The 26,860-nt window shown below is 37.0% G+C and overlaps 1 protein-coding gene across 5 annotated transcripts in view; it reads right to left on the reverse strand.

Moving 5' to 3' along the window:
* The window catches only part of MYO5A (myosin VA), a 470,413-nt gene that overhangs the window by 126,752 nt on the left and 316,801 nt on the right, over window positions 1-26,860 (reverse strand). For all 5 annotated transcript variants that reach the window (XM_053717484.1, XM_053717487.1, XM_053717486.1 and 2 more), the window contains exons 15-19: window positions 20,065-20,229; window positions 18,415-18,512; window positions 6,634-6,720; window positions 6,406-6,514; window positions 5,097-5,308 (exon numbers count right to left, since the gene is read on the reverse strand). In XM_053717484.1, the coding sequence (XP_053573459.1) occupies window positions 5,097-5,308; window positions 6,406-6,514; window positions 6,634-6,720; window positions 18,415-18,512; window positions 20,065-20,229 (671 nt within the window). The remainder of the gene's footprint in view (window positions 1-5,096; window positions 5,309-6,405; window positions 6,515-6,633; window positions 6,721-18,414; window positions 18,513-20,064; window positions 20,230-26,860) is intronic.

Raw genomic sequence — 26,860 nt, forward strand, 5'->3', positions numbered from 1 at the left:
ATCCACTCTGGGATCAGTTGGGGGGCAGGTTTTTCCTTCTCTTCGGCTGGTTTGGATCTGCAATGTCCAGATCCTTGGGCCATAAAATAGTACTCATGGGTTCCAGAATAAGAGATCTATCTTCCCTGGTAGTGTTTATTCCTGTTACCATACAGGAGAAACAATGGGAGCCTCACAACTCCTGGCAGAAAAACTGACCAGAGGAAATGCCGGGGAAAAAACAGGAATAACTCCAACCCCTGCGCTCCCATATATGAGAGCGAACGAGATACTGAAAAGGAAGGAGGACATGCCCGAACCTCCAGACACAGATGACCCGACCACCCAAGAAAGGAAAAAAGCAGCCCCAGCAACCTACGAGAGGTACTTGCGACTAGGCCACACAAACAGACGCCCATAAAATACCAAGAGTGAAAGTGAAAATCTCCCCCCAATCTGGTACCCCGGACGTCCAGAGGTCATCCTAACTTCCAAACTATAAGGGAATGGAGAATTTTGGTTTCAAGTCCAAAGGACCTCTAGAACCCATGATGAAGCCTTAGCAGGATTCGAGCCCGCAACCCTCTACATTAGGACAAAGTGAACATCCAACACCCGACAGGATAACCAGCACACCGGCACCACATATGTGACATGAACCATAAGGAACAGTAGCTAGCGCCCGACCAGTACCCGCCTGGTACAAGAACACTCCGGAACTGTCCAAGAAAATGCAAAGCCCCCGCAGGGATCGATAACATAAACTATAAAAATAACTATGTAATTTATATAGTAATGTGCAACTTCCGAGGAAGTACCCACATGACCACAAAAGCGCAAGTATCAGTTCTGGAGAAGAAACGTTCCCAAAAACGGAAAATTATAACAGACATGCGCTTCTTAAAACAAATCAAAGACATCCTAACCGGATCAAATAAAATTGAAGGCAGCACCCATGAGTGAACGCCCAAAGAGAATGGGCACGCTAACAGGACCAGCCGATCAGAGGCCCTAATCTCCCAAGCTCAGAACCGGAACAGATACTTAAAAGAAAAGAAAAACGGAGATGACAAGGAGATTGGCTGCCTCCCCATATGTCTAACCGAGTTTGCCATCCGGCACAGAAGACAGAGGATCCCTCAGCCCACTAGGACTGGGATCCTCCAGCACCGCCAAAACATGCCTTAATAGGACACGAAGACGTGCCAGTCTATAAAGGAAGGCGAAATGTTCCCCCGCCAGATCGAGGGATGACCCCGGTCCGAGGGTGGGCCCCCTGAAGCCTCAGAGGCCATCGCTTCCCCAAAGGGCCTAACTGAATCAGGCGATCTTAGGCTCGACGGGCCCTGGTTAACAGAACATGGACAATATCTTAAAAATACTTCTCTTGGGAGATATAAATGCGCCAGCGCCATAGATATGGCCATGCGGAACTGTGCTGTAACCTCTGGGGGAAACAAGCCGCCTTCCGGAGAAGGAGTAACGGCCATAGGGACACCTGCTTGTGTAGCAAAAGAAGGTTCTGGGGCACGCGCCTCACAGGACATGGAATCCTCGGGGGCGGATGGCTCAACGCACTCTAAGATCCCTGATTCAGGGTAAGAGAGCACTCTAGAACGGCAATCGGAACATAACTGATGGGCATGGATAACCCGAGCCATTTCATATTCTTCGCAAGACGTATACTACGAATCGGAGATATCCGTCTCTAAAAAAAATCAGAATCCTCCATAACTTGGAGATTGCAATTATGATCAAACACTAAACGGCACCCTTTTACACCCCCAATGGCTGGGGCACTCACCACCTCCTGTGAACAAGACAGATAATGAACAGACTCTCTCTGTCGCCACTCGGTCAGAGTACGGAAATGGAAATATGTGACAACACCAGGTCACGAGGTGCACTGTGTAAGACAAGATAGTAGCCTCGCTTCTGACATGGACTTGAGTGAATAACGTCAAACAGCGAAACTCGTCAACGCCAATTGCCAAGGAGCTGTTAATATGAGTCGGGATCGTTTTGCCGAAAGACTCTCCCTGCATCTCCGGACTCTAAATTTCATCCAAACTATCACTGAGAGGCTGACAGGATTACTTTAAACTCCAGTCCCGTTTCGAAGAGTACTACCCTCCATAAGAGACTATCTTCAATCTTCTGACACTTCTCTGCCAACCTCCTGTGACGAAAGGCAAAGAATGACTTAGGGATGAGGACAGTGGGGGAGGTATTTAAGCCTTTGGATGGGGTGTCTTTGCCTCCTCCTTGTGGCCAGGTTCTGAATTCCCAAAAGTAATGAATGCAGCTGTTGACTCTTCCTGTTTAAGAAGAAAAAGCTATTAACCCTAAAACATAAAGCTGAATGAGGTCACAGACCTAGACAGGAAACATTTTAAAGTAAAAAAGGGATTATACTAATAAGTCCAGAGTACATAAAAATACATTAGAAGGACTTAAGTTCCTTGAGATACAAAGAACCATATAAGGTGTAATCAAGCAGAAATTAGCTCATATAAGAGACATTTCAAAAAGAAACCTGATATCAATAACGGTCACCAGATGGCAGCAAAGACCAGTTTATGCTCTAACTCAAAGTAGAGAAAAACAATTTCGAATAGCACTCAATAGCTACATAATTAAATGCATTAAGCAAGAATCCTAAATAAAAAATGAGCTATAAAACTGATCTATAGTAAAAAGGATTTAAAAAAACATAATACAGATCAGTATGAAATGTACCGGCAGAATACTGAGCAGCGCCAAAAAAACCCTAGGAGGTTAAAAAGGAGTCAGAGAAATGGCGCCAGAAACGCTAGTCCCTGAAAAAACAAACACTGCTGCAGTAATTCCCATAGAACTACATGAGTAATTCCCTGGAGAGGACTTCCCTCATTTCCATAGAAAAAAGGAGCAATCTCCTACTAATTAAAACTGAGCTTTTCTCCAGGCTCTCTCCGTTTCAAACGGAAAGATGCATACACTGGACCCGAGATTGTGTTACTACAATCCGCTCCGGATTATTTGAATCCCACAGTGGTATGCCTCTATGGAAAAAGTAGCTGGAAATAAAAAAGAGGGGTAGAAAGCTGAACCACTAATAAAGCCAACCCAAAATTGAGACTGCGGAGTAACCTCTATAATAATGGAGGTCCCGCATAAAGAAGAAAAGGGTTAAGAACAAGCAACCATAACCACTCTAACCCCCTTCTCAATAAGAGATTCCTAGAGAAAAACAGGTCTCAGAAGTTAGTGCACCGCCATCTTTAACATAGTCGACAACACTTTGCCATGGCTAACACCATGCTGCAGATAATTTATTAGAGTAGCCATAAAGCATAGACGGTAACGTGCACTAAGAACAAGAGAGATGTGTGTAGAGAAAAGACTCACAGTTGCACTCACAAATGAGTATAGGGATATAAACCTGATAGGCTAACAGTCAGAATCCTTATTGCGCAACAAGCAGCTTGCTCATCCGATAGACTGACAAACACACATCCCAATAAAAAAACGGAGTTCTTACAAAGAGAAAACCCCTTTTAAATCCTTAAGAAACTATACAGGGATAGAAGGGGGAAAATAGTAAGTCATCATGACACCCCATCCCCACACATCCTAAGTACTGGGCTAGACTGTTAACTACCCAGCAATGAAGCAGCAAATCCCTTTCACTGTTAGAAGGCAGTTAGCTGCTCAGCCGCAATACATCCAAAAAAGTGTGTGTATATATATATATATATATATATATATATATATATATGAATATACAAACCCCTTAGAAGGTCACTTCAGGTCCCACTAGGTCCCTTGTCTCTTAGTCCTTTCCATGGTATTTCTATCTGGAGAAATATATATGTAAAAAAGGACTTACCCTCTAGGGTCTTCTGCTGTTGAGCAGTTACAGCAGCTGCAGGTCTGATAGACTCATTTGACTGCCAACAGGGACCTATAGAGAAAGAAAGAACAGGGTAACCAACCCTGGCTTTCTACAAAGGGGTAGCAATAATGTTAGAAATAAAGCAAGGACTACCTCGCCACTTTCTAACTGCTAATAGCCACCATTACTCTTACTAAAGAGAGTGACATGGACACAGCATAACCCCAATCCTTGCTTGAAGGATAAAGTACCCATAAAAGGATTAAATATCTTTAGACACCAACTTCACGTCCTCCATTGACAAAGGCAAAGAGAATGACTGGTTATTATGGGTATGGGAAATTACACTTCACAGCTTTGCTAGAGTGTTTTTTGCCTCCTCCTGCTGGCCATGAGTTGAATATCCCACTAGTAATTGGAATGACGTTGTGGACCCTCCATGTCATAGGAAAGAAACCTTAATTTTCAGAGCTGAATTTAATGGAAAACGGGAAAATAGACTAGGTACTTTGCAAAGTATTTTACTAGGCATATTTAAACATTTAGGGCTACATTACAAGTGGAGCCCAAATAGTAGAGCTATTGTGCGTTAACATTGCTTGAGCGTGATCAAGTCAAGGGCGTACAAACATCTGCATGTCAGATGACACGGATGCGCTAAATCGCTCACATAATAGACTTGGCAGCATGCAGTAAAATGTAAGTCATATATCACACAAGCACTAAGCTGATTTTTAAATTTAGTTCTGAGCTATACTATTAATAATAATAATGGTTTACTTCAGGTCTTACAAAGCACTAAACTTTACAACTGTATTATGGATTGCCCTCCAGCTGAACACGACTCACCAACAATGCAAGTATAATGTTAAAGTATAGGGCATGCTAAAAAGGCCACAATAAAATGCGTTGGTTAAAATATTTAACCAACCACTTGAAATACCAGATTGTGCGGTATTGTTTGCAACAGATTGTGCAAAAAGTAACATGCCCTGCACTATTGATGGAGCTCCACCTGTAATCTAGGCCATATTAAGGAATTCAATCTGCATTTTATGTCCCTTTAAAGTAATTAAGAAAAACAGTTTATACAACAAGTTATGGAACCTTAAATAAGGGGTTTGGAAACCCTGTGTTGTTGAAGTTCTCAAAATCTCTGTCACATTAAAGCATGGAAAAAATATTGGAGTCAACAACATAAGGTTATTGTTTTTTTTGTTTTTTTACTGGACTCACTCACCATCTAGCCTGATACCCTCGGACAAATCTCTGAATGTTTATAGCCGCCTTCCTCATGCGGAGATACTTTTTCCTCAACAGCCAACCGCGTATGGTCTTCTGGATACGGATACAGGCCACCCTCAACTTGTCAGCTCTTATCTTTTCCAGATAAGCCACTTGTCCAGCACGGAAGAAAATCTTTGTCTTTCCAAATTGGTATTTATCCTTGTCCTGTTTTAATTTCAAACATAAGATGAGCATCAAATGGAGCAATTTGTGCCTTAAAATAAAATGATTACCTGATAAATTAATTTCCTTCATGATGCTGAGAGTCCACGATCCATTACTCCACAAGTAATGGATCGTGGACTCTCATGAGCTGCATGAAAGAAGTGTAAACTTTCTAATAAAGTTACCAAATCAATGTATTTTAAACATTTTTGTGTACGCTTGTTGCTGGCAAAATTATTTCAATTGTTTTAGCATGAAAGAAGTATGCTACAGGGCTATTTTAGACTAATATAATTTTTTTTAAAATATTTATTGTTTATTTGTCCAGTAAACAAAACTATTACATTAGGATGAGTGGTGCTCAAATACACTTGTACAATACATCTTAGTACTTGAGTTTGCTCCCTTCACTGTATCATCATATCAGCAAGATCCTAAGCACCACCGGGAATCTAATTTAATAAATGTAGAAGTATCTAGAAAACACAGTGTTCAAAAAATAGGTGTGTAAATTAAACGTGCACAAGAATAAGGTAATTAAACAGTCAGGCTAATGTAAACTTTATTAAGGCAAAACTAAAAATGTGAAATATATTTAGGTAACAGAGAGGAACAGAAAATGTAATGACCAAAATAAATAGTATGAGAATTATGTTTTAGGACACAGGAAACATAAGATAGGGATTTATTAATTATTTTTTTTTAGCTATCTAGTAAGGAACATTAGAAAGTTTGGCTTTCTGTATTTTAATATACAATAAAGACAAATAGTTTTTTATGTTTAAAACACTAATATGCAAAATACGAACATATTTAACTGTGACTGTTTAATTTTCACTGGTGTCATTTCTTTCCTACAATGTCTCGTTAAGGCTAGTTTCAAGTTGATTGTAAAGTAAAATACAGTCAGAAATAGGTAGGAATTTCAAATATTTAAAATAATTTGTGCAATATAGTTATTGCTCTGTACTGTCGGCTGCTTTACATAAAGGTATCCCTTTTAGTGATGCTAATATATCTGAGTATATAACAGGGTAACAGAATATACAGTTGGCTAAACGATTGCAGGTAAAGAGATTTGAACAAATACAGTATACCAGAATTAGATTCTCCAAGACATTCCGGCAGGTAAGCTTTCTGTCACTTAGGACATCCTTCTGCTTCATCAAGACACGATAACGACTGAAGAACTCTTGATATGTCCACCTTTAACAAGAAGAGATGTAATTACAAATTATAGAGTATTTACTAAGGTACCTTAGGCTCAAATACTAGCAATTCTGGATAAATTACTTCATTAACGAGAAAACAAGGTTGCAGGGTACCTTGATGGAAATCCAGCTGCACTGATACGTATTGTTTCCAATACACCACAAGCTCGAAGCTGCTGCACTGCTCGTTTGGAGTCAAATCTATAAAATGAAAAACAATAAAAACCTATGTGGCATAAACAGATTTTGATAAAAAAGTGAAAGGTGACACATGGTCACGAATCATAACTGAGGAGTATGTAACATAAATATTTTGTGTAACATCAAGCTGCATGAAACTTTAGTTTCATATATAACTTTTTTTTTATGAACAATAGATTTTTTTTTTTTGGTATATATGTTATGATTTTCTTCCAACAACTTCCTCATTCCCAGAACACAAATGATCACTGATAACCAATTTCACCTATGTTCATAGACATAAGGTAGGAAATTTAATTGTGGATCACACATGCAATAGCAGCAATATTTAAAAAAATAAATAAAAAAAAATACCAGCTCTTCTACTCAATAAACTTATTATAATTTTTTTTTAAACAAAGCAGTTTCTAATATCTACTCTGTGACTATATATAATATATACATATATGAGAAAAAGTTTATACAGCTGTTAAGGGGTTTAGTATGTAGTAGGGATCAGAGAGCGCCACAGTTAAACAAGTTCTCTGGTGCATGGGGGTTCACAGTTAATTAAATGGAGAAATATATATATATAGGGAAAAAAGAAACAAAAAAAGTTGAACCCTAGTCCAGCACTCCATATACTTCCAAATTAAAAAAACCAACATACAGGGAATGTGTCTATAAAAGATAACACACAAACAAATTATGAATTTAAAAATAGAAGAATATTTATTACTTCACACACCATCCCTGTAAAAAAAAAGGATTATAGTTAGTCACTTACAGGGATCTATAAGACACCAAGTTAAACATTACAACATAAATAGCTCCCTAAACTCTAGGATAAGGGTTACAAAATGTCAATTTTTATAGGACCATCTTCGTATGCATACGTTCTATGTCACAATGGATTCACCATGTTCCTAGGAAATCAAATATATGCTGTGTCCGTTGCGAGAATACTGTTGCAAAAGTCAAGTTAGTTAGTAAGCAGTGCAAATAATGCAGGATAGAAGGCTTTGTCAGTTCTTGTTAGTAAGAAACACAAATTGTAATTCTGTCACAAACAAGGAAAAGGGGGCGAATTATCAAGCTTCGAATGGAGCTTGATGCCCGTTTCCGGCGAGCCTTCAGGCTCACCGGAAACAGCAGTTATGAAGCAGCGGCTGCGGACATCAATCCAACCAATCCTATACGATCGGGTTGATTGACACCTTGGCCGCAAATCTGCAGGGGGCAGCATTGTACAAGAAGTTCACAAGAACTGCTTGTGCAATGATAAATGCTGACAGCATATGCTGTCAGCATTTATCGATGTGCAGCGGAAATGATACACTACATCGTATCAGGTCTGCTTGCCCCAAAGTCTTAAGGAAGCCATTTATATAAGGTCTTCGGATATTCCTACTTAAATACCAGTTAGCAATAGGTTATCCTCCCAGAGTGGAAATCACAAACCCCAGCTCACCAGACGCTGTTTTCAGCTGCATCCGTTGTGGGAGTAACTTTTTACTTCACCGCTCATCCACATTGATATACAGCCCGTCTTTTGCTCCAGGGTATGTTCCACTCACTGGTTCAGCTATGTGGCATACAGGGAATCCTTTCCGATCAGACCAAATAAACACCACGCTCACGGAACTCCAGTGGGCGTGGTTAGCAAGACGTTACACATGTTTTACCCGAGTGATTCAATTGGGCATCATCAGGAGCAGAAGACGTGCTGTATATCAATCCGGAGGAGTGGTGAAGTAAAAAGTTACTCCCGCAGCGAATGCAGCTGAAAACAACGTCTGGTGAGCTAGGGTTTGCAGTTTCTACTCTGGGAGGATAACCTATTGCTAACTGGTATTTAAGTGGGAATATCCGAAGAACTTATATAAATGACTCCCTTAAGACTTTTCCTTGTCTGTGACGGAATTACAATTTGTGTTTCTTACTAAAAAGAACTGACAAAGACTTCTATCCTGCATTATTTGCACTGCTTACTAACTAACTTGGCTTCTGCAACAGTATCCATTCTGCAACGGACACAGCATATATTTGATTTCCTAGGAACATGGTGAATCCATTGTGACATAGAACGTATTCACAGTTCACAAGAACTGCTTGTGCAATAATAAATGCAGACAGTGTATGCTGTGGGCATTTATCGATGTGGGGCGGACATGATACGCTACATCGTATCAGGTCTGCTCACACTTTCATAAATCTGCCCCAAAGTCTTAAGGGAGTCATTTATATAAGGTCTTCGGATATTCCCACTTAAATACCAGTTAGCAATAAGTGATCCTCCCAGAGTGGTAATCGCAAACCCCAGCTCACCAGACACTGTTTTCAGCTGCATCTGCTGCGGGAGTAACTTTTTACTTCAACACTCCTCCGGACTGATATACAGCCCGTCTTCTGCTCCGGGGGTATGTTCCACTTACCGGATCAACTATGTGGCATACAGGGAATCCGTTCCAATCAGACCAAACACCACGCTGACGGAACTCCAGTGGGCGTGTTTAGCAAGACGCTTCACGTGTTTCACTCATCGAGTGATTCAATTGGGCATCATCAGGAGCAGAAGACAGGCTGTTTATCAATCCGGAGGAGCAGTGAAGTAAAAAGTTACTCCCGCAGTGGATGCAGCTGAAAACAGCATCTGGTTTGCGATTTCCACTCTGGGAGGATAACCTATTGCTAACTGGTATTTAAGTGGGAATATCCGAAGACCTTATATAAATGACTCTCTTAAGACTTTTTCTTGTCTGTGATGGAATTACAAATTGTGTTTCTTACTAACAAGAACTGACAAAGTCTTCTATCCTGCATTATTTGCACTGCTTACTAACTAACTTGGCTTTTGCAACAGTATCCATTCTGCAACAGACCCAGCATATATTTCTTTTCCTAGGAACATGGTGAATTAATTGTGACATAGAACGTATGCATACGAAGATGATCCTATAAAAATTGACATTTAGTAACCATTATCCTAGAGCTTAGGGAGCCATTTATGTTGTAATTTTTAACTTGTTGTTTATAGATCTCTGTAAGTAACTAGTAAGTAGACACATACCCTGTATGCTGGTTGTTTTTTTAATTTGGAAGTATATGGAGTGTTGGACTAAGGTTCAACTTTTTTTGTTTCTTTTTTTCCTATATATATATTAAATCAAGCTATTTAATCACTTCAATCAGACCTTACACTGATCATCTGCCCAGCGTATAAGGGAGGGGCCATAGTCCTTATGAACTACACTGATTACCGTGAGGAGGATATTTTTGCAACAATTAGCAGATACGTTGACTTACAGGAGTCTAACATTTGACCCAACTATCCCCTACAAAAAGGAATTAGATGACATTATTTGGATGGGATACACACAGGGTTTGATTAGTGAACAAACCAGGGATTTTTGTATAACAGATTGTCCAGTGACCCCTATTCTATACACTATACCAAAAATTCACAAGTCATTACACAAACCCCCTGACAGGCCTATTGTGTCGACCAGGGGTCCTATTTATCAACCTGTGGCTCAATACATTGACACCATACTGCAGCCTATGGTCAAAAGTACAAGGTCTTTTCTTCTTGATACAAATGATCTTATTACACAACTGACTGAAGTACAGATACAGGAAGGCAACCTACTGGTTAGCCTAGATGTTAATAATCTTTATACCATTATCCCCCATGATGAGGGGCTAGAAGCCATTAAGGAACATCTTTTGAATTTTGAGGAATATAGTGGTCCACCTATTGAATTTGTACTGTCTTTGATTGAGTTATGCCTTAAGAGAAACTATTTCCGGTTTGAAGATAGGTTTTATGTCCAACGGACAGGAACAGCCATGGGTTCGAACATGGCCCCGGCCTACGCCAACACATTTATGTCTGGTTTTGAAAACTCATATTTATGGTCACACCCGGAACCCTCCATAATCTTTTATAAAAGGTACATTGATGATATATTTTTGATCTGGAGAGGGGGTAGGAATATATTAGACCATTGGTTTAATAAAATTAACAGCACTGACACCACAGTGAGGTTCAAGATTAATCTGGAGGAACATAGTTTAAACTTTCTATATATCTCTATATTTATTACACAGAACAGATTAGGAACAACTTTATACTCTAAGCCCACCGATCACAACTTCCTGTTAAGGGCAGAAAGTTGCCACCCACCATCACTCTTTAAAGGAATTGTGAAGTCCCAGTTCATTAGAACACTAAGGAACAACACTGATAGGGACACAGGGGTCTCCCAGTTGTACGTTATGAGAAACAAGTTTCTGGAGAAAGGCTATAAGCAAGATTTAGTTAACAACATCCTGGAGAATGTTAAGGGCCAAGAACCCAAAAGGGACACTGTGACACAAGAAAATGCACCCATACCTCTGATTATGAGCACCACATTTGCTCCAAACAATAGGCAAACGGGTAGCATACTGAATAAGCATTGGTCTCTATTGTCATCGGACAACAAATTGCCTTGCATTAAAATTACTAAACCAATGGTGGGATACAAAAGGGGTACCAACCTAAAAGATCACCTGGTTAAAACTGACCCTAAACAATGCTATAAAATAATCAGCGGATATGTTATAAATGTCTAGGGTGCATAACTTGTAACTCAATGATAGCAACGAAAACATTTCACCATCCACATAAGAACAAGATTTACAACATCCGCCATTCTATTTCCTGTAACACGACACATGTTGTGTATCTACTCGTTTGACCATGTTCTTCTTTCTATGTGGGAAAAACATAAGGAACCATAAGGGAAAGAATGGCTAATCATCGTCTGGCCATTAGACAAGCTCTGGACACAGGACATTCGGACCAACCGGGGGCACAGCATTGCCTAAAGAAATCACATCCGGTGGCTTCCATAAGGATTATCCTAATTGACCATGTCCCCAAACCAGACAGAGGAGGAGACCACAATAAGATGCTCCTAAAACGGGAGCATCTTATTATTCGCTTAGGAACTATACATCCTGGGGGACTTAACCAGATTTTAATCTAGGGGATGGCACTAGAAACAGACCTGGGGTGCTGAGTCTCAGTGGGGGTGGTTACAACCAGCTTTTTGGTTATGGCACACCATTAGATGTGCGGTTCCTCCTTATTCTGGACTGTGTGGGCAAGCATGAATAGGGTCTCACTGGTGTGGACCTGGTTCATTCCTCTACCCCCCACCCCTGCAAGAGTATGAGTCACTCAAATAGTCAGTGCCCCCCAGTAGCCGGTTCTGGCAAAAGAATGGATAGTATGACTCTGTTATGAAAAGGTCTCAACCCATGTCCATCTGATTATAATCTCTGTAATAGAGATGGATATCAAATGTTGTATGATTTACAGTACATATGCTCGTATTTGTGTTTAAAGTTAATTCTTTTAAGTTCCTAACATATGCAGAAGCCTAGCCATATGAGTAATGACAATGATGGTTAATTTAGAAAATAATTGCATTTAATTTAACTGGTATTAGATTTAGTGTGGTATGACAATACTTAGACCCCTATCAGGCATGAAAGAGGGGAACAAGTTCCAATACCCACTCCTATATCCAGATTATATATTTTAGCGGTAGTCAATAGAATTTTGACTCTGTAGGTTCATATTTTTTAGTGATAAGATAAGATTAGGGGTGTTCACTTCAAGTGTTTTTCTAGCTCTCCATATTCTGACAGCACTCAATTTCTATTTATTAGTAGCTTTGTATAAATACCAAAAATTCCTCTTTTTTTTTTTTTTAAATATTTTTTTTTATTGAGGTTTTGCTGAACAAACGTAAGAACATAATACGCCTTTTTGATAACAAGAAAAAGTACAAACAGAATTAAGCGAAACATTTCAGCAGTTATATAGAACATTAATAATAGTCTAATGGAACCTCAGTTTTTCAATAAGATAGTATAAATGACTAATCAGTTGATAACATAGCTTTAGGCCCAATGGACTATACTGTATAAAGAAACTGATGGTCAGATGGGAAGCTCTTTGGGAGCTTCCAAATGAGAGAAAATGCGTATATAGTAGGGGGGGGGGGAATTCAGCGGATAAGCACCGCTATGTATATAGGGGAAAGGGTGGAGGGCGGAGCCATAGATAAATGTAGGTAGTTCAAGGTACGTGTTGGGATCTCAAAATTATTTTTTTACTCTCCTCTTCTCTCTCTACCTGGTTAAGAGTTACTAAGAAGCGAGGGTGTATGAATTCTGAGTCAGCTAGATAGATGAATAAAAAATAAAAAAATAGGCGCGCAACCTAAAAAAGCCTTCATCATGTAGATACACCTCATTAATGGAGAGCTTAAAATGAGCTACTAGAGCTGCTAACCTATATACTCTGATTCTAGTTATGAGAGTGCTATCCTGAAGGGACTAAGTTGCTCAGTGCTTAATAATGAGGTGCATCTAAACCCTAATAGTGGCTGAGTATCATGGGGATAAGACATATACACTGAGCTCGATTGTTCCTGTCCTATTATACTAACTCCATGCATAGGTTCTACATGTCTTTAATAGACTGTATATCTACTAGTCACAGTATGTAAGGTGTGCATCTGAGCCTAATATAAAACCCCTAGGCTACTTTAAGAGGAGAAACTCATATAGTTAATAAGTGAGAATGCATAGTAATTATTAAGCATATAGGTTTGTGTATATATACAGAGCATATATTTTGTCCTTGAAACAAACATGTGGGACATATTAAACAAGCAAATGTCTTGAGAAATGCACAAAAACTGTACCTGATTACACCACAAATATACCTTTGCTTCAGCCAACCTATGAGCTTATGTGATATTTGAAAATATTAGACCCTATGCAGTAAGGGAGGGTCACTCTTAGCAGTACAACGATAAAAAAATATGAGCAAATGTACTTAACCACTCATACATTAAAAATGGTTCAGACGTTGGTGTTAGTAGCATACATGAGTTAGCTTTTAAGGGTCAATATATATGAAAGCCTCACACATTATCAAATACTGTATTGTCATTACAGGAGACACCACATAACTCTCTAACAATGTCATGGCTTACTGGCACATAACTAGATGTGTTGTTGTCAACACAATATTTTGCTATGAGAAATCTCGTATGGCCAAGTACCACAGGACTTGTGTACAGGGATATACCCCCATTAAGGATTAAGCTGTGGTGTAAAGCGTTAATCACATATTTATAGCAAGTAACAGCGATAGTGTATTTTACACATAACAGGGGGGGAAAAAATTAGAGCATGAGCATCGTAGACAAAACAAAGCAAGCTTGAGTTTAAGTCTATAGATCTATAGATCAATGAGACTATTAATATTAGGGAGCTCTGTAATACATATATATATTTTGGTCCCAAAGTTGACTTCAAAAATCTGATCTGGGCTGTATTATAGACTATAAGGAACTATCATGTGTTAAAAGAAAAAAACTTAGCTGTGTTAAATTAAACAATTAAAAGTGCCTAGAATCAATAGAAATAAGACATATATGAAATGTGCCTATATACAAAAAAGATGTGGGAATCACTCTATGGTTTCTATCGGGATTCTATTAAAATGAATGTCTTTGGAGCAGTTCCTGACCCTAGGGGTCCCAAAACAGAGTACTATGTGTAACCAGCAGCAGCTCTGGGGTTATGAAGCAAAGTCTCTAGTTCCGCTGTACATTAAATAGACACTTAACTCAGTTAACCTACAAGCTAATGTATTATTTGGGAATATTAGAACCTGTCCTATGTGGTATGAACATGTCTATTAGTACAAGAATAAAAAGGTGAGAGAAAATAGTGAGTTCCCTGTTGGCATAAGTCATATACTCCTAAGTGCTTAACTAGATGACAGTATTCAAGCATGACAGGATATCTATTGTAGTCTAGTAATGTAATACTGTATCTATGCTATTGGGTCCACATGCCTTTAATAACTTAGGTATGTTTATCGATTAATGTAAATATCTAATAGTGTACCTATATCAAGATTGGTATCATCAAAGGCAGTAGAACACATCGCATACTTCAAACTTAGGGTCAGTAAAGAGATAATATCAGACAGCTAATATGCATATTTTACTGTATTATATCATTTGTATAACTATAGCTACGTGCCATATAAACCTATACTTTACAAAAGTCCAGACTCAGCAAAAGTTCAACAGGGGAGCTCCGGCTTGGAGAACTATGTGTTAAGAGTCCCGATTCAGAAGCAAAGGGGATGCAGATATGAAAACAAAAAGATCTATCCTAATAGTTAGTGAGGTTTAATGTGACATGGGAGAATGTCACCTGGAAACTAAGATCTGCTGATCACCCCACTCCCTGTCTCAAAAGGAGCACTTCATTCAGCGTGAGATCTGACAGACTGAAGGGTGATGGAGAATACACTACAATTCTAAAAGTCCCCATAGGCAGTGAGTCATACCCTCCAGTAGTTTGGTCCCTCTGGGCTTGCATATTGTAGATCGAAACAGGTAATTGCGGTGAATTAAACAAAGGCACATAAGATAGTGGGCTAGCAATTGCACCAAGTCGAGTTATCTCTGACCGCAATGTTCCAAAGACTAGATCAGTGATATGTTTCTGTCCCACACTTCTGAAAGATTTGCCTCTCTCTTGCAAATCAGCGAGGGTCTTAGGTTTTCTCTCATACCGGACAGCAGTATGATCGATGTACAGAGCCTGTGCAACAGCTGAGCAGGTGGGACGTAACAATAGCGTGGGTTCCATACTTTCCCTGTGACACCTGGTCAGAACCTCTCTGTAGTTATATATTAGGAGGTCTGCCGCACTATCTGGGGTATCAGACACAGAAGGGTCCGTGAGTAGTCTGTCCGGTCGTGTCACCGTGCCAGTTACCACTGTAAGTTGGGGATCTCCATGTCTCCCCTTAGGTAAAATAGGATTCAGCTGAAATTCTATGCCTTCGGTCTTCAGAGATCCGGTCCGACGTGTTTCCTCTATGGGAGAGTGCATGTCAGCCTCATCTTGCGACTTGTGTGAAACGGTAACCCCCCACTCCGCCATCTTAGGAGCGCTGAGATCTCCCATACCACATGGCTCTTTGATAACATGCATAAGATCCACGTAGTTTCTGTGCATTTGCTGGTTTAGCTTCCAAATAAGTAATTTTATCTGTCCATAACCACTCTTCTCCATATTTATAGCGACACGTATAGCCAGCTTAGATATTCCTGTAGCATATACTAAAGTCCCGTTAGTTGGTGTGGAGAGTGGGGGAGAGTTCTGCAGGTCTGGTAACATAAAGCTGTGACGATATTACAGCATCTAACGGCAGATCAATAAAGAGCTGTGTAGATATCGCCGTATTTTGTAGTCAATTAGCCATGTTAGAACCATGTCAAACAGTTCCAAAGTATTCGTCTGGAGTTTATGTGTGAGCGCTCTCTGTTGCGTAAATGGTGTAGGTCTGTAATGGCCTCTTAATGCCGATCAGATCTACTTCAAAAAGGAGAATTATATCGTAGCTCCTGCTCATCAAGCCATCCTAGAAGTTCAATTCCTGAGGTCTCTGTAGTATGATAGTAACGTTATGGCAAATATTTTAGTAGATTACCCCAAGGAATAAGAATAAAATATAGTCATAAGCAGGAGCTACTAGAAAACACGTCTGCTCTCTCTAATGGCTAGCTCCGCCCCCCCAAAAATCCTCTTTTTTGAGTATAGGATATGACAAATGTTGATTCAATGTTTCACTTAATTTTGGAAGAAAAACACTTGCAATGTAAGTGTACTTTTACCATGTGAGATATTTAATTAACCTTGTAAATGCATGTGATTGGAGTACAATAACCTGGCACAATAGGGGCTAATGTTAAATGAGTGCTAGTCAATAAGGCATGTTTTCCACATAGATAGCTATTTTGGATCATGTAATTTTTTGTCAAACCATTCGATAGCGAAAGCTATATACAAACTGGGCAGGATGCGATACTGTTTCACAGTATCAAATAATATGACAGGATAATGTTACAGTGTATCACCCTTCACTTAGTGTTATGAGTCAGGCGAACTGGTAACAGTATTTGTAAGAACAACCGGAAGTGATGTCACTTCCAGTTTTACGATCTTAACATACGGTATAGCTGACATTATGTGACATGCACTATCAGCCCAGATCACAGAATAACATCTAGAGGTCTTTTAATTAAGCTACAAAACTAAACTTTTGATTATTAAAACTTTTTTTTCACTATTGCACGATGTTTGTTAGACCGGAAATTGAGGGACTTCCAGTTTGTTGGAACGCATACATGCGTTCCAACCACGATTGCACACAATATGAGAGTGTTTGATTCAACATTAAGGATAGTTTTCCACCTCACAGTATAAACTTGGTATGAAGCACTAGAATTTACTATGCATATAGTCATTGCAAAGAAAAAAATGTTTCCCTTTGAAAATGGAATTATGTTATAGCAATTCACTTATTAACCGGAAGTAGTGGTACTTCCGGACTCAGTGGAACACATGGCGTGCGTTCCACTGAATTACACAGGAACTCAATTGTTTGACACAGATGGTTTGTATTGGTCTGTAATTTTGATTGTTTAACACTATATAAGATTGTGATGTGACACTTTTTCTTTATTCTGATGAAGGGATCTGTGTGAACCCTGAAAACGTCAATAAAACACTGGTTTATGACCCACTATTAACAAGACCTGAGAGTGCTTTCATTTGTTGCCTTACATATATATATATACATACATACATTTACATATACACATTAATATATTAATATATCTATATTACACAATCACATCTCTACAGGTTCTTCATAGGTAATAAAAGGCAGCCTATTCACAGTGAACTATTGTGCAATCAGTCACATACTATCTTAATATCAACACCTAATGCGCCTAACATTTGTTCTGATATTTGAATCATCACTTTAGCTTGACATAAGCAGCATTATTAATATTCCACCTTAAGAGAACACAAGCCTAGAGAGATTATGGGAAAAATAGAAGCAGGGCCTGTAGCCGAATGCTACAAAACTACTTCTTCTTTGGACAGAAGAAAAAAGAAAGAAAGCCCTCACAACAATGTCTAACTGCATAGAATGTGTCATTCATGTTTTTGAGGGTATAAGACAGTGCATTTATTCATAATCTTGCTAAAATTATATGAATTTTAAGGGATTTATAACAACAGTTTAATAACCCTTTAAATCTTAAATGACTCATTTTGATATTTCCCACATACACCGAAATAAACAAACCAGCAAGTGGGTCACATGAACTTATTTTTATCTGACCTCAAATCAATAGCTATCTTTAATCACATAAGATCTTCTGAGTTTCATCTGCCCAGCTCATTAACTTGAGCTCTTATTTAACAGATTAGGAGATATATCTTCACCACATTTGGGCAGATCTGTCCACAACTTGTAAGAAGCAGTCTTTTAGACCATGGGCAAAAGAGATTCATATGATAATAAACCTACCTTACCATCCATGCAAACAATAAATACAATTCCTTAACAATATGATGAACTGTAGACTGAATAATGGAAGTATTTGCAAATGGTCATCTTCACATCAGCCACATGCTAAATAGAAGACATTAAAAAGTAACCTGACTTTATAAGTTTACAGTCAATTGAAATATTTGACATTTTTCTCGAATTTACAATGATATCACTTAAGATAAGAATATGTGCAAAATGTAATGTTATAAACGTACGTAAATGGGTACTTGAAATCATTTGGCTTAATGCAGCGAACATAGTGTGGGGTTGTTGCATTGAGAGTCTCCATCAAAAGGTGTAGAGAATTCCTGAACTAAAAAGACAAATACAATAAAAACAGAAATTAGGGATGACAGGAAAAGTGGAAAAAAAAACTTTCATAGAACACATCTATAAGTTTTACGTAGTGATCATAACAACAGTATGTCAACATAGTAAGTTTGTTGTGTTGGGTTTATATTCGGCTCTGCTTCTACTGTGCCTCAAGCAACCTTTCAGATTAAGATTTTTGTAACATCAGATGCTCCAAAAACTAATTCAGGCTCCCATGTTTTTATTTTCTATTTCAACCCTCCTACCTAAAACTTTTTTTTTTTTTTAATGCTTCAACTAGAATTATTTACTTAATTTATAAAATCCTCCCCAGGCTTTTCGTATCCTGTAGTGTAAAAGTAAAGATTCCTGAAGGAGGCCTGCAGAGCCTCTGTATAATTCCACTCCCCTATTATTTTAGCTCTGGTCTTGCAATTTTTTAATAACTGCGCCTTCAGGGCAAGATCCAATCAATGAAGATGATCATATATTAAAGACACATACATTCTGGTGTTATAACAAAGGCTACATATGTGAGCACATATTTAGAACTTGGAGGACATTTAAATCCAGGACATTCTAAGACAGAAGACCAAAGGTCAAAACTGGTTATTTTAGATATATTTAAGTTAATGGCATTATCTGATTAAGCTGAGGACTTGATCATATAAGAAATCTCCACCCCCTGCTCCTTGATTTTATATATTTTAATAAGTAGCTAAAAGCTTCTGTTATGAGTATAAAACCAGCTACAAGTTGATGTTAAGAACAAGCAGAGTTTGAGGCTTACAGACAGCACTCTACTCATTTTGACCATATACGTGATGCCACAGGATTCTTTTTTCAGTTCCATAAACTTTATTGTGATGGAGTACAGTTTATAAGGGAGGTTAGATAATTATTTTAGCTACAAAATTTGGATGGTGCCCAAGATCCACTGGTTACAAACAGAAATGCTGACAAATACTACCAGACTATATATATACCCTTTAACCAACCTCTATCATCTCCTGAAAAAATAGCTACCATCATCAATATCATCATCACTTGTTTTGTGCTATTCTCTCATTTGCTGCCCTAATTACAATCATTTTAAACTGTATCTAAAATCTTGTTTGTTTATAGACACTCCCAACATATTTACATTTCACGTAACACCAGAATACACAGGCTTATTGCCATACTGTGCTTCTCGGCAACAGAACTTGCCTTATAATCTACCTACTATTCACTCTCTTCATCAACTTTCAGTTCTCCTGACTTATAACTCATTCTGCATTGCAAAAAACAAGTGTATAATGCTAAAGCTTTATACCTAGTAAAATGCAACTGAAAAGTAAAAAAAACACTTCCCCATGGATTACATTTTATTTGAAACAAAATTGTAAAAGTAAGACTTAAAATTACCATTTATAAAAACTTTTGAAAAAAGTTTTATATTGTAATAATAAATAAGATGAATAGATCTAATAAACCTAACATCCAAACAATCCTTATCATTAGTATTTATGTATAGACTTCTATTGTAAAACAAATAGCTATTTGCAAGTTACCTGATGGCCAACAGTTTTCTTGTGCTCCTTGCTTGCTTGGTCAGTCTTGGGTTTGAGTGTGCGCAGATTTGTACGAGATAATAGAGTGCGTCCTCCTGAAGAGGTTGTTGAAGTGGGGCTCAGAATCTGCTCCTCTTCTTGGAACAGCTCAGTCAATATTGTAAACTGACAATAAAAATATAACAAGTCATTTATTGATAAACAACTATTAACCATCAACCACTTTACTCAGTTCTGAAATGTACATCTGAACAATGAACCTTTCATACTTTTTAGAGTTATTTGAAATGGCAAACTTATGTTGGAGAGTAGAGCGATTTGAGATATCAAATATCATATAGCAAACATTTGAAAAATGATAGACATTTAATGGCTTCCTGTAATGCCAGTATGTACGTTCTCATTGAAACATCAACAACAGGGCACAACGTAACTTTCATGATTTTAGACAGAGGCTGCAATTAAAATAAAAAAAGGTGCAATTTATTTAAATGATTAAATTTGCTTTTTTCTTTTGGTGTTCTTTGTTGGAGTAAACCTAGGTGGGTTCATATGAACTCAAGGCATGCACACGTCTTCATCACTTGTTGGCAACAATTGCTAGCATTGATCAAACATTATTGCAAACATTGCTGCCATAGAATGCTAGCGATATGTGCATGCTTCTGAGCTTCTATAAGCCTCCGTTTATTCTTAAACCTAGGATACCAAGAGAATGAAACATATTCCATAATAAAGGTAAGTTAGATAGTTGTTTGTTTTTGTATTTGCATGCACTGTCTGAATTTTGAAAGTTTAATTGGCTCATCTAATGAAAATTTGAAATGTAACTCCCATTAAAGGGACAGTAAACGTCAGAATTTTTGTTGTTTAAAAAGGTAGATAATCCCTTTATTACCGATTCTCCAATTTTACATAACCAACACAGTTATAATAATACACTTTTTACCTCTGTGATTACCTTGTATCTATGGCTCTGCAAACTGCCCCCTTATTTAAGTTCTTTTGACAGACTTGCATTTTTAGCCAATCAGTGCTTGCTCCTAGGAGCTTCACGTGCCTGAGCTCAATGTTATCCATATGAAACACATGAACTAACACCTTCTAGAGGTGAAAAACTGTCATAATTCAGATTAGAGGTGGCCTTCAAGGTCTAAGAAATTAGCTTATGAACCTCCTAGCTTTAGCTTTCAACTAAGAATATCAAAAGAACAAAGTAAAATTGGTAATAAAAGTAAATTGGAAAGTTGTTTAAAATTACACGCCCTATTTAAATCATGAAAGTTTTTTTTTTACTTGACTGTCCCTTTAAAAAAGTTGAACCTGCTGTGTACTTTTCCCCCATCAAAAAAGTTGAACATGCATAGGCTTAAAGGGACACTGAACCCAATTTTTTTATTTCGTGCTTCAGATAGAACATGCAATTTTAAGCAACTTTCTAATTTACTCCTATTAATTTTTCTTCATTCTCTTGATATCTTTATTTGAAAAAGAAGGCGTCTAAACTATTTTTTTGGTTCAGACCCTGGACAGCAGTTGTTTATTGGTGGGTGAATTTATCCGCCAATTAGCAAGAACAGCCCAGGCTGTTCACCAAAAATGGGCCAGCATCTAAACTTGCTATCTTTATTTGAAATGCAAGAAAATGAAGACAATTTGATAATAGGAGTAAATTTGAAAGCTGCTTAAAATGGCATGCTCTATCTGAATCACAAAAGAAAAAATGTGGGTTCAGTGACCCTTTAAGAAGAACTGGGCAAGGGGCTGTGTTGGCATGCAGCATATGGGGAGAGCACACATTCTACTACATGAGAACAGGTTAAACAGGTACAGCTGTTTAAACTGATTTTGAAAGTAACAAGAATCATATTTCTTTTGAAAACATCCTTTGGGACAAAATGATCATTGACTTAAAAGGTAGAAGATGCACAGCTTTGTATGTACAGCTAAAATTGCACAAACAATACAGATATTACAGATGTTACATGTTTTATACAGTTTATACCTTATACACGTTTAGTTACATATTGATCAACTTCAATATTTCTATAAGGAAAATTCCTGGTTCCTGGCATGTGTGATAAACAAACATTAGTTTCACTAAAAGAGGAATGTGCCTATCATTTATGGTGCAGATAAAGAATGGCTTTGACAGGCACGTCTCTTTGTCATTACTGTACTGTGGGTATGTAAAGCAACTCCATGAAGATATTCTCTACTTAATTCTTCCTCTCCACAATGAATGATAAACACAATCCTATATAAGTGCAATCTATTACTTAAAATTGCAATGTTTGTGACATAATTTAGTGTTATTATGTTAAAGTGATTTGAGTGGAATTATCAAAATATACCAACATGTGTATTAAATAGTACTGATTAATAAAACCATGAATACTCTGTGCTGTAATAATTCAATTCACTGGATGTGGATGTGTGTGTGTATCCCATTTAAACACATTTAATAGAGCCTCAGTTTTATGCATTATTTGTTGTATATTGCTAGTTTGTGTATTTGTGTTTAATGGAGAAATTTGAATGTCCCCCTTATGATTACTGAAACTTCTGAGGATAAAACTTAAAGTGAAGGTAAACTTTGGTGACACTTTCATTCATCAAAGTTTACAAAGCAGCCGTTTTGTTAATAAAAATTCCTTTTTTTCTTTTCACTGCTACAGCAGCTTCCCCCACCTAGAGATCCTCTATTCACACGTCAGCAATGACTAATCCGGCTTCCTCCAATCACAGCATGGCCTCAGGCAATGACTACCCTGGGGGGAAAGCTTTGATTGGAGGAAGCAGGATTAGTCATTGCTGACGCGTGAAGAGAGGCTCTCTAGGTGGGGGAAGCTGCTGTAGCAGTAAAAAGAAAAAAAAGGTAATTTTTTTAACAAAACGGCTGCTCACCATAGTTTACCTTCACTTTAATGTGTCTCATGTTGTACAGTTAATCCTTACATTATGTTTTTTGCTAAATCAAGCTGTAAACAAACAGCAATTTGTATATAAACTGTTTAATCCTTCTTTAAAATCAGCATATTAATGATAAAAAAGGGTTAACAAAAGAGACAAGCCAAACTAGCAGTGCAGGGGTTAAGCAACATACTAAGGAACTTGCAGTTATTAATCCAACGGAAATCTAAAAGGAAGCATTGGCAGCTCAATATAACATCTTTCTCATCACAGCTTGTATAAATGCAATCTGACATCTTGAATTAAATGGTGTATGTGAAAACACATTTCTCAACCTCATTCTGCAAATTTAGCTGGCTGCCCATAGACAAAATATTAGTGTAATTGTCATCTCAGCAACAAGTGTCATGCTGGATATTCATGCTGTCTGGTCCCATTGTCCATGCAACCGTAAGCAAAGCATTGTGACATTAGTAAGCCTGCTGGAGAAGTATAGTCATTATTATTTAGGGGCAGAGACTTTTACCTTTAGCTGAATGTGTCATACAAAGGACATAAAGAGGAAACAATCATTAGAAGCAATGCATTACTAGAGAAACCATTGTCTAATGCTAATTCATAACGTCTAAAGTTCTTCCAAGAACATAAACATGAAATTGTCAAACCCAATAATGAACCATACATGGTAAAACAATATGGAAAATATCTTATTGTAATGAATATATTTAGTAATGATGAAAGAAGAGAAAGTAATAATTGTACGCTCTTCTTACATTTGTTTTGTTTAGTCTGTTTTATGCATCTGTATTGGTTGTTTTCCCATGAATCAGTGTCACTGCGTACTTCTACTCATATACCCAGCACTACCAAATTTGTAGGTAGTTTACAAATAATGAGGATAATAATAGCTAAGATAGTTGCTTCTCCAAATAACATGGAAAAAAGGCTGTTAGAATAACAATTGAGAAATGTAATTAAAATCTAAACCTTACATGGTCTGAGCCTCTAAGAAGAAACCTTGTCATATAAAAGAAAGTAAAAAAAACTGCATTCCTCACATATTCTTCAACCACATAGTCTCACAAACGGTTTAAATCAATTTGAAACAGAACAAGGATAAACATCTTTTTCAGGCTGATAAGCAGACGATCACGTGAGGATCACGCTCTACCAAACGCTGCTAAATTTGAACAATCTTGAGCAGCTATCAGTATATTTGATTTCAGTCTTCTTTTGTTGTTGTTTTTACCATCACTGTAAAGCACCACCAAATATAATGGTTTTATTAAAAAAGAAACTAAAAGTTGGATCGTTTAATATTTGGGATGATAGTGATTAGTTTTAAGAACATTATTTATTAAGTTATTTATACGGTATGGGGTGGACCTTGATATAAAAGGTTTTATTCTACATTAGCCTGCATTTTGAAAGGAATGCTGAACATCTTTAAAACAGGAAACAGGTAGCTATAAAGAAATACGGATACATTTAAATACTTTTAATACTGTTATACCGGAGTAGCTCAATATTAAATAAGAAAAGAGGGTGGGATGACACATAATATAAGGTTAAGGGACATAAAAAACAGGAAATTACAATACTTTTTTTTGCAGGTTTGCACTAAATAACTTAAGTCAAGTGTGAAAATGTGATGAATACAATAACATTTTATTTGTTTATCAATAGGCAAACTCCCCAACTTGCCTAACTGGAAGAAGCCAATTCAGACTTGATACAGTAGTATGCTTGTCAGTTTCATTTTGTTAGCAAAACTTGCATTTTGCTCACATATATCTATAAATGATTTATCATAGAGCAGAAATGCACTGGTACAAGCTAGCTGGTGACTTGTGGCTATGCACATATACCTATGGTTACTGTCTCACAAGACTTATCAGCTAAGACTCAGAGGAGCACTGCCTGAAAATTAAATTGAGCATTTTAACACTACTTTGAGCCACAATTTGAAGCTCAAGTGCATTACTGCAAACAGTATATATTGTACCTTTACAATTTTACCTTATGTAAAAAAACAGCTATCCAGAAAATACACAAGAGGCAAAATCCATTATGTTGTCAGGGTATTGGTGAGTGATATTTGATATATATATTTGATATATATATATCCTTGTCGTTAGGAGTGGATGATCCATCTGTGAGAATAATGAAAGTTACACAGGTTCTTAGAGAATATAGCTCTTATAATCTAAGAGTTAATTACCCCATGCTGAGTTCAAATATACAAAATCCAGATAAAACGTCTCTATTTGAATATGGCAAAGAAAGTCTTTTACATTTTGTGTAAGCTAGAATCCATATAAGAATTTAAATCTTAAGGTTTAAATAAATTGTTCGATATATTTTCAAATATTTCATTTGTATCTCAGTAAAATATAAATATGTATATATGGATTCTGAGGGATATCTCATGTCTCAACCATGTTGCACAATACCTTTAAATCTAAAGTGAATTAAATATAAATAATTATATCGGTATATTTCAAATGTTTAACATTTTCTTTATTTCAGACATCTGATAAATGCATATATAATAATTTGATTCTATCAAAATCAAATAGTATAACTAATTATCAATTGATATACAAATAAAGTCAAATATACATATATCTTATTTTGAATTATAACTACCAGTCCACTCATAGAAACATGACTTTTAAATACATCTTTTAAAATATTATAAGTAGGAAATATATATATATATATATATATATTCTAAGTGTAAACATGTTTAGTCTCAAAAATACGCGCTCAGTTATATTAGATGGGCCATATACTTATCAGATAGTTTATTAATACTAGGAAATAATAAATATATTGGATATACATTTAAGAAAATATATTTTTCTGTAGTAGTATTTGCTAATTAAACTACATTCCGTTGCCTATTGTCCCCCCGGTGTTCAATACGAGAATTGCAACCAAAGGGTATTTTAAAATGTCAGGGGATTTAAAATTGCCATATGAATTTCCAAAGACCAATGAGAGATAACCTCAGACTAAAAGGGCGTACCCAGAGAATTTCCATTGGGTGATTTAGAAATGAAGGTGGAATTTGTCAGAGACAAAAAGACTATGCAAAGAAGGGAAGCAAAAAACAAAAACACACTTTGGTTACTGGTAAAATATTAGCGGTTGTCTTATATTTTTAATGTTTTAAATCAAAGGTATTCCATAGCTTTAGTTAAATTGTAGCTGTGATTTATAAGTGTAATTTGTAGTTACAGTTAGGTATTCCTGTGTAGTCTATAAATAATCTCTCTGGTTGATTATTTAAAGTATTATAAGACTATTTCGGGCCAAATAGTTTAATTATATCTTTCTGGAAGTTCTGTTAGATATATTGAGATTTCATAAGATTTGTGTTGAAATATTTGGTTATATTCTTAACTAAGCATTGTTAAATTAAGGGACACTGAACCAAAAACGTTTCTTTTGTGATTCAGATAGAGCTTGCAATTTTAAGCAACTTTCTAATTTACTCATATTATCAATATATAAAAATGAAGGCATCTAAGATTTTTTCTTGGTTCAGAACTCTGGACAGCAGTTTTTGATTGGTGGATAAATTTATCCACCAATCAGCAAGGACAACCTAGGTTGTTCACCAAAAATGGGCCAGCATCTAAACTTACATTCTTGCATTTCAAATAAAGATTCCAAGAGAATGAAGAAAATGTGATAATAACAGTAAATTAGAAAGTTGCTTAAAATGTCATGCTCTATCTGAATCATGAAAGAAACAATTTGGGTACAGTGTCCCTTTAGTAGTCCATAGTTTGTTGCTGGTTAAATACAAATTGTTCTTGTAAAATTCATGTGGGATATTTGTTAAGTGATTCATTTTGAGTTAAGGTTAAGTTAT

The sequence above is a fragment of the Bombina bombina genome, chromosome 6 (genome assembly GCF_027579735.1).
Source record: "Bombina bombina isolate aBomBom1 chromosome 6, aBomBom1.pri, whole genome shotgun sequence".
Taxonomy (NCBI): domain Eukaryota; kingdom Metazoa; phylum Chordata; class Amphibia; order Anura; family Bombinatoridae; genus Bombina; species Bombina bombina.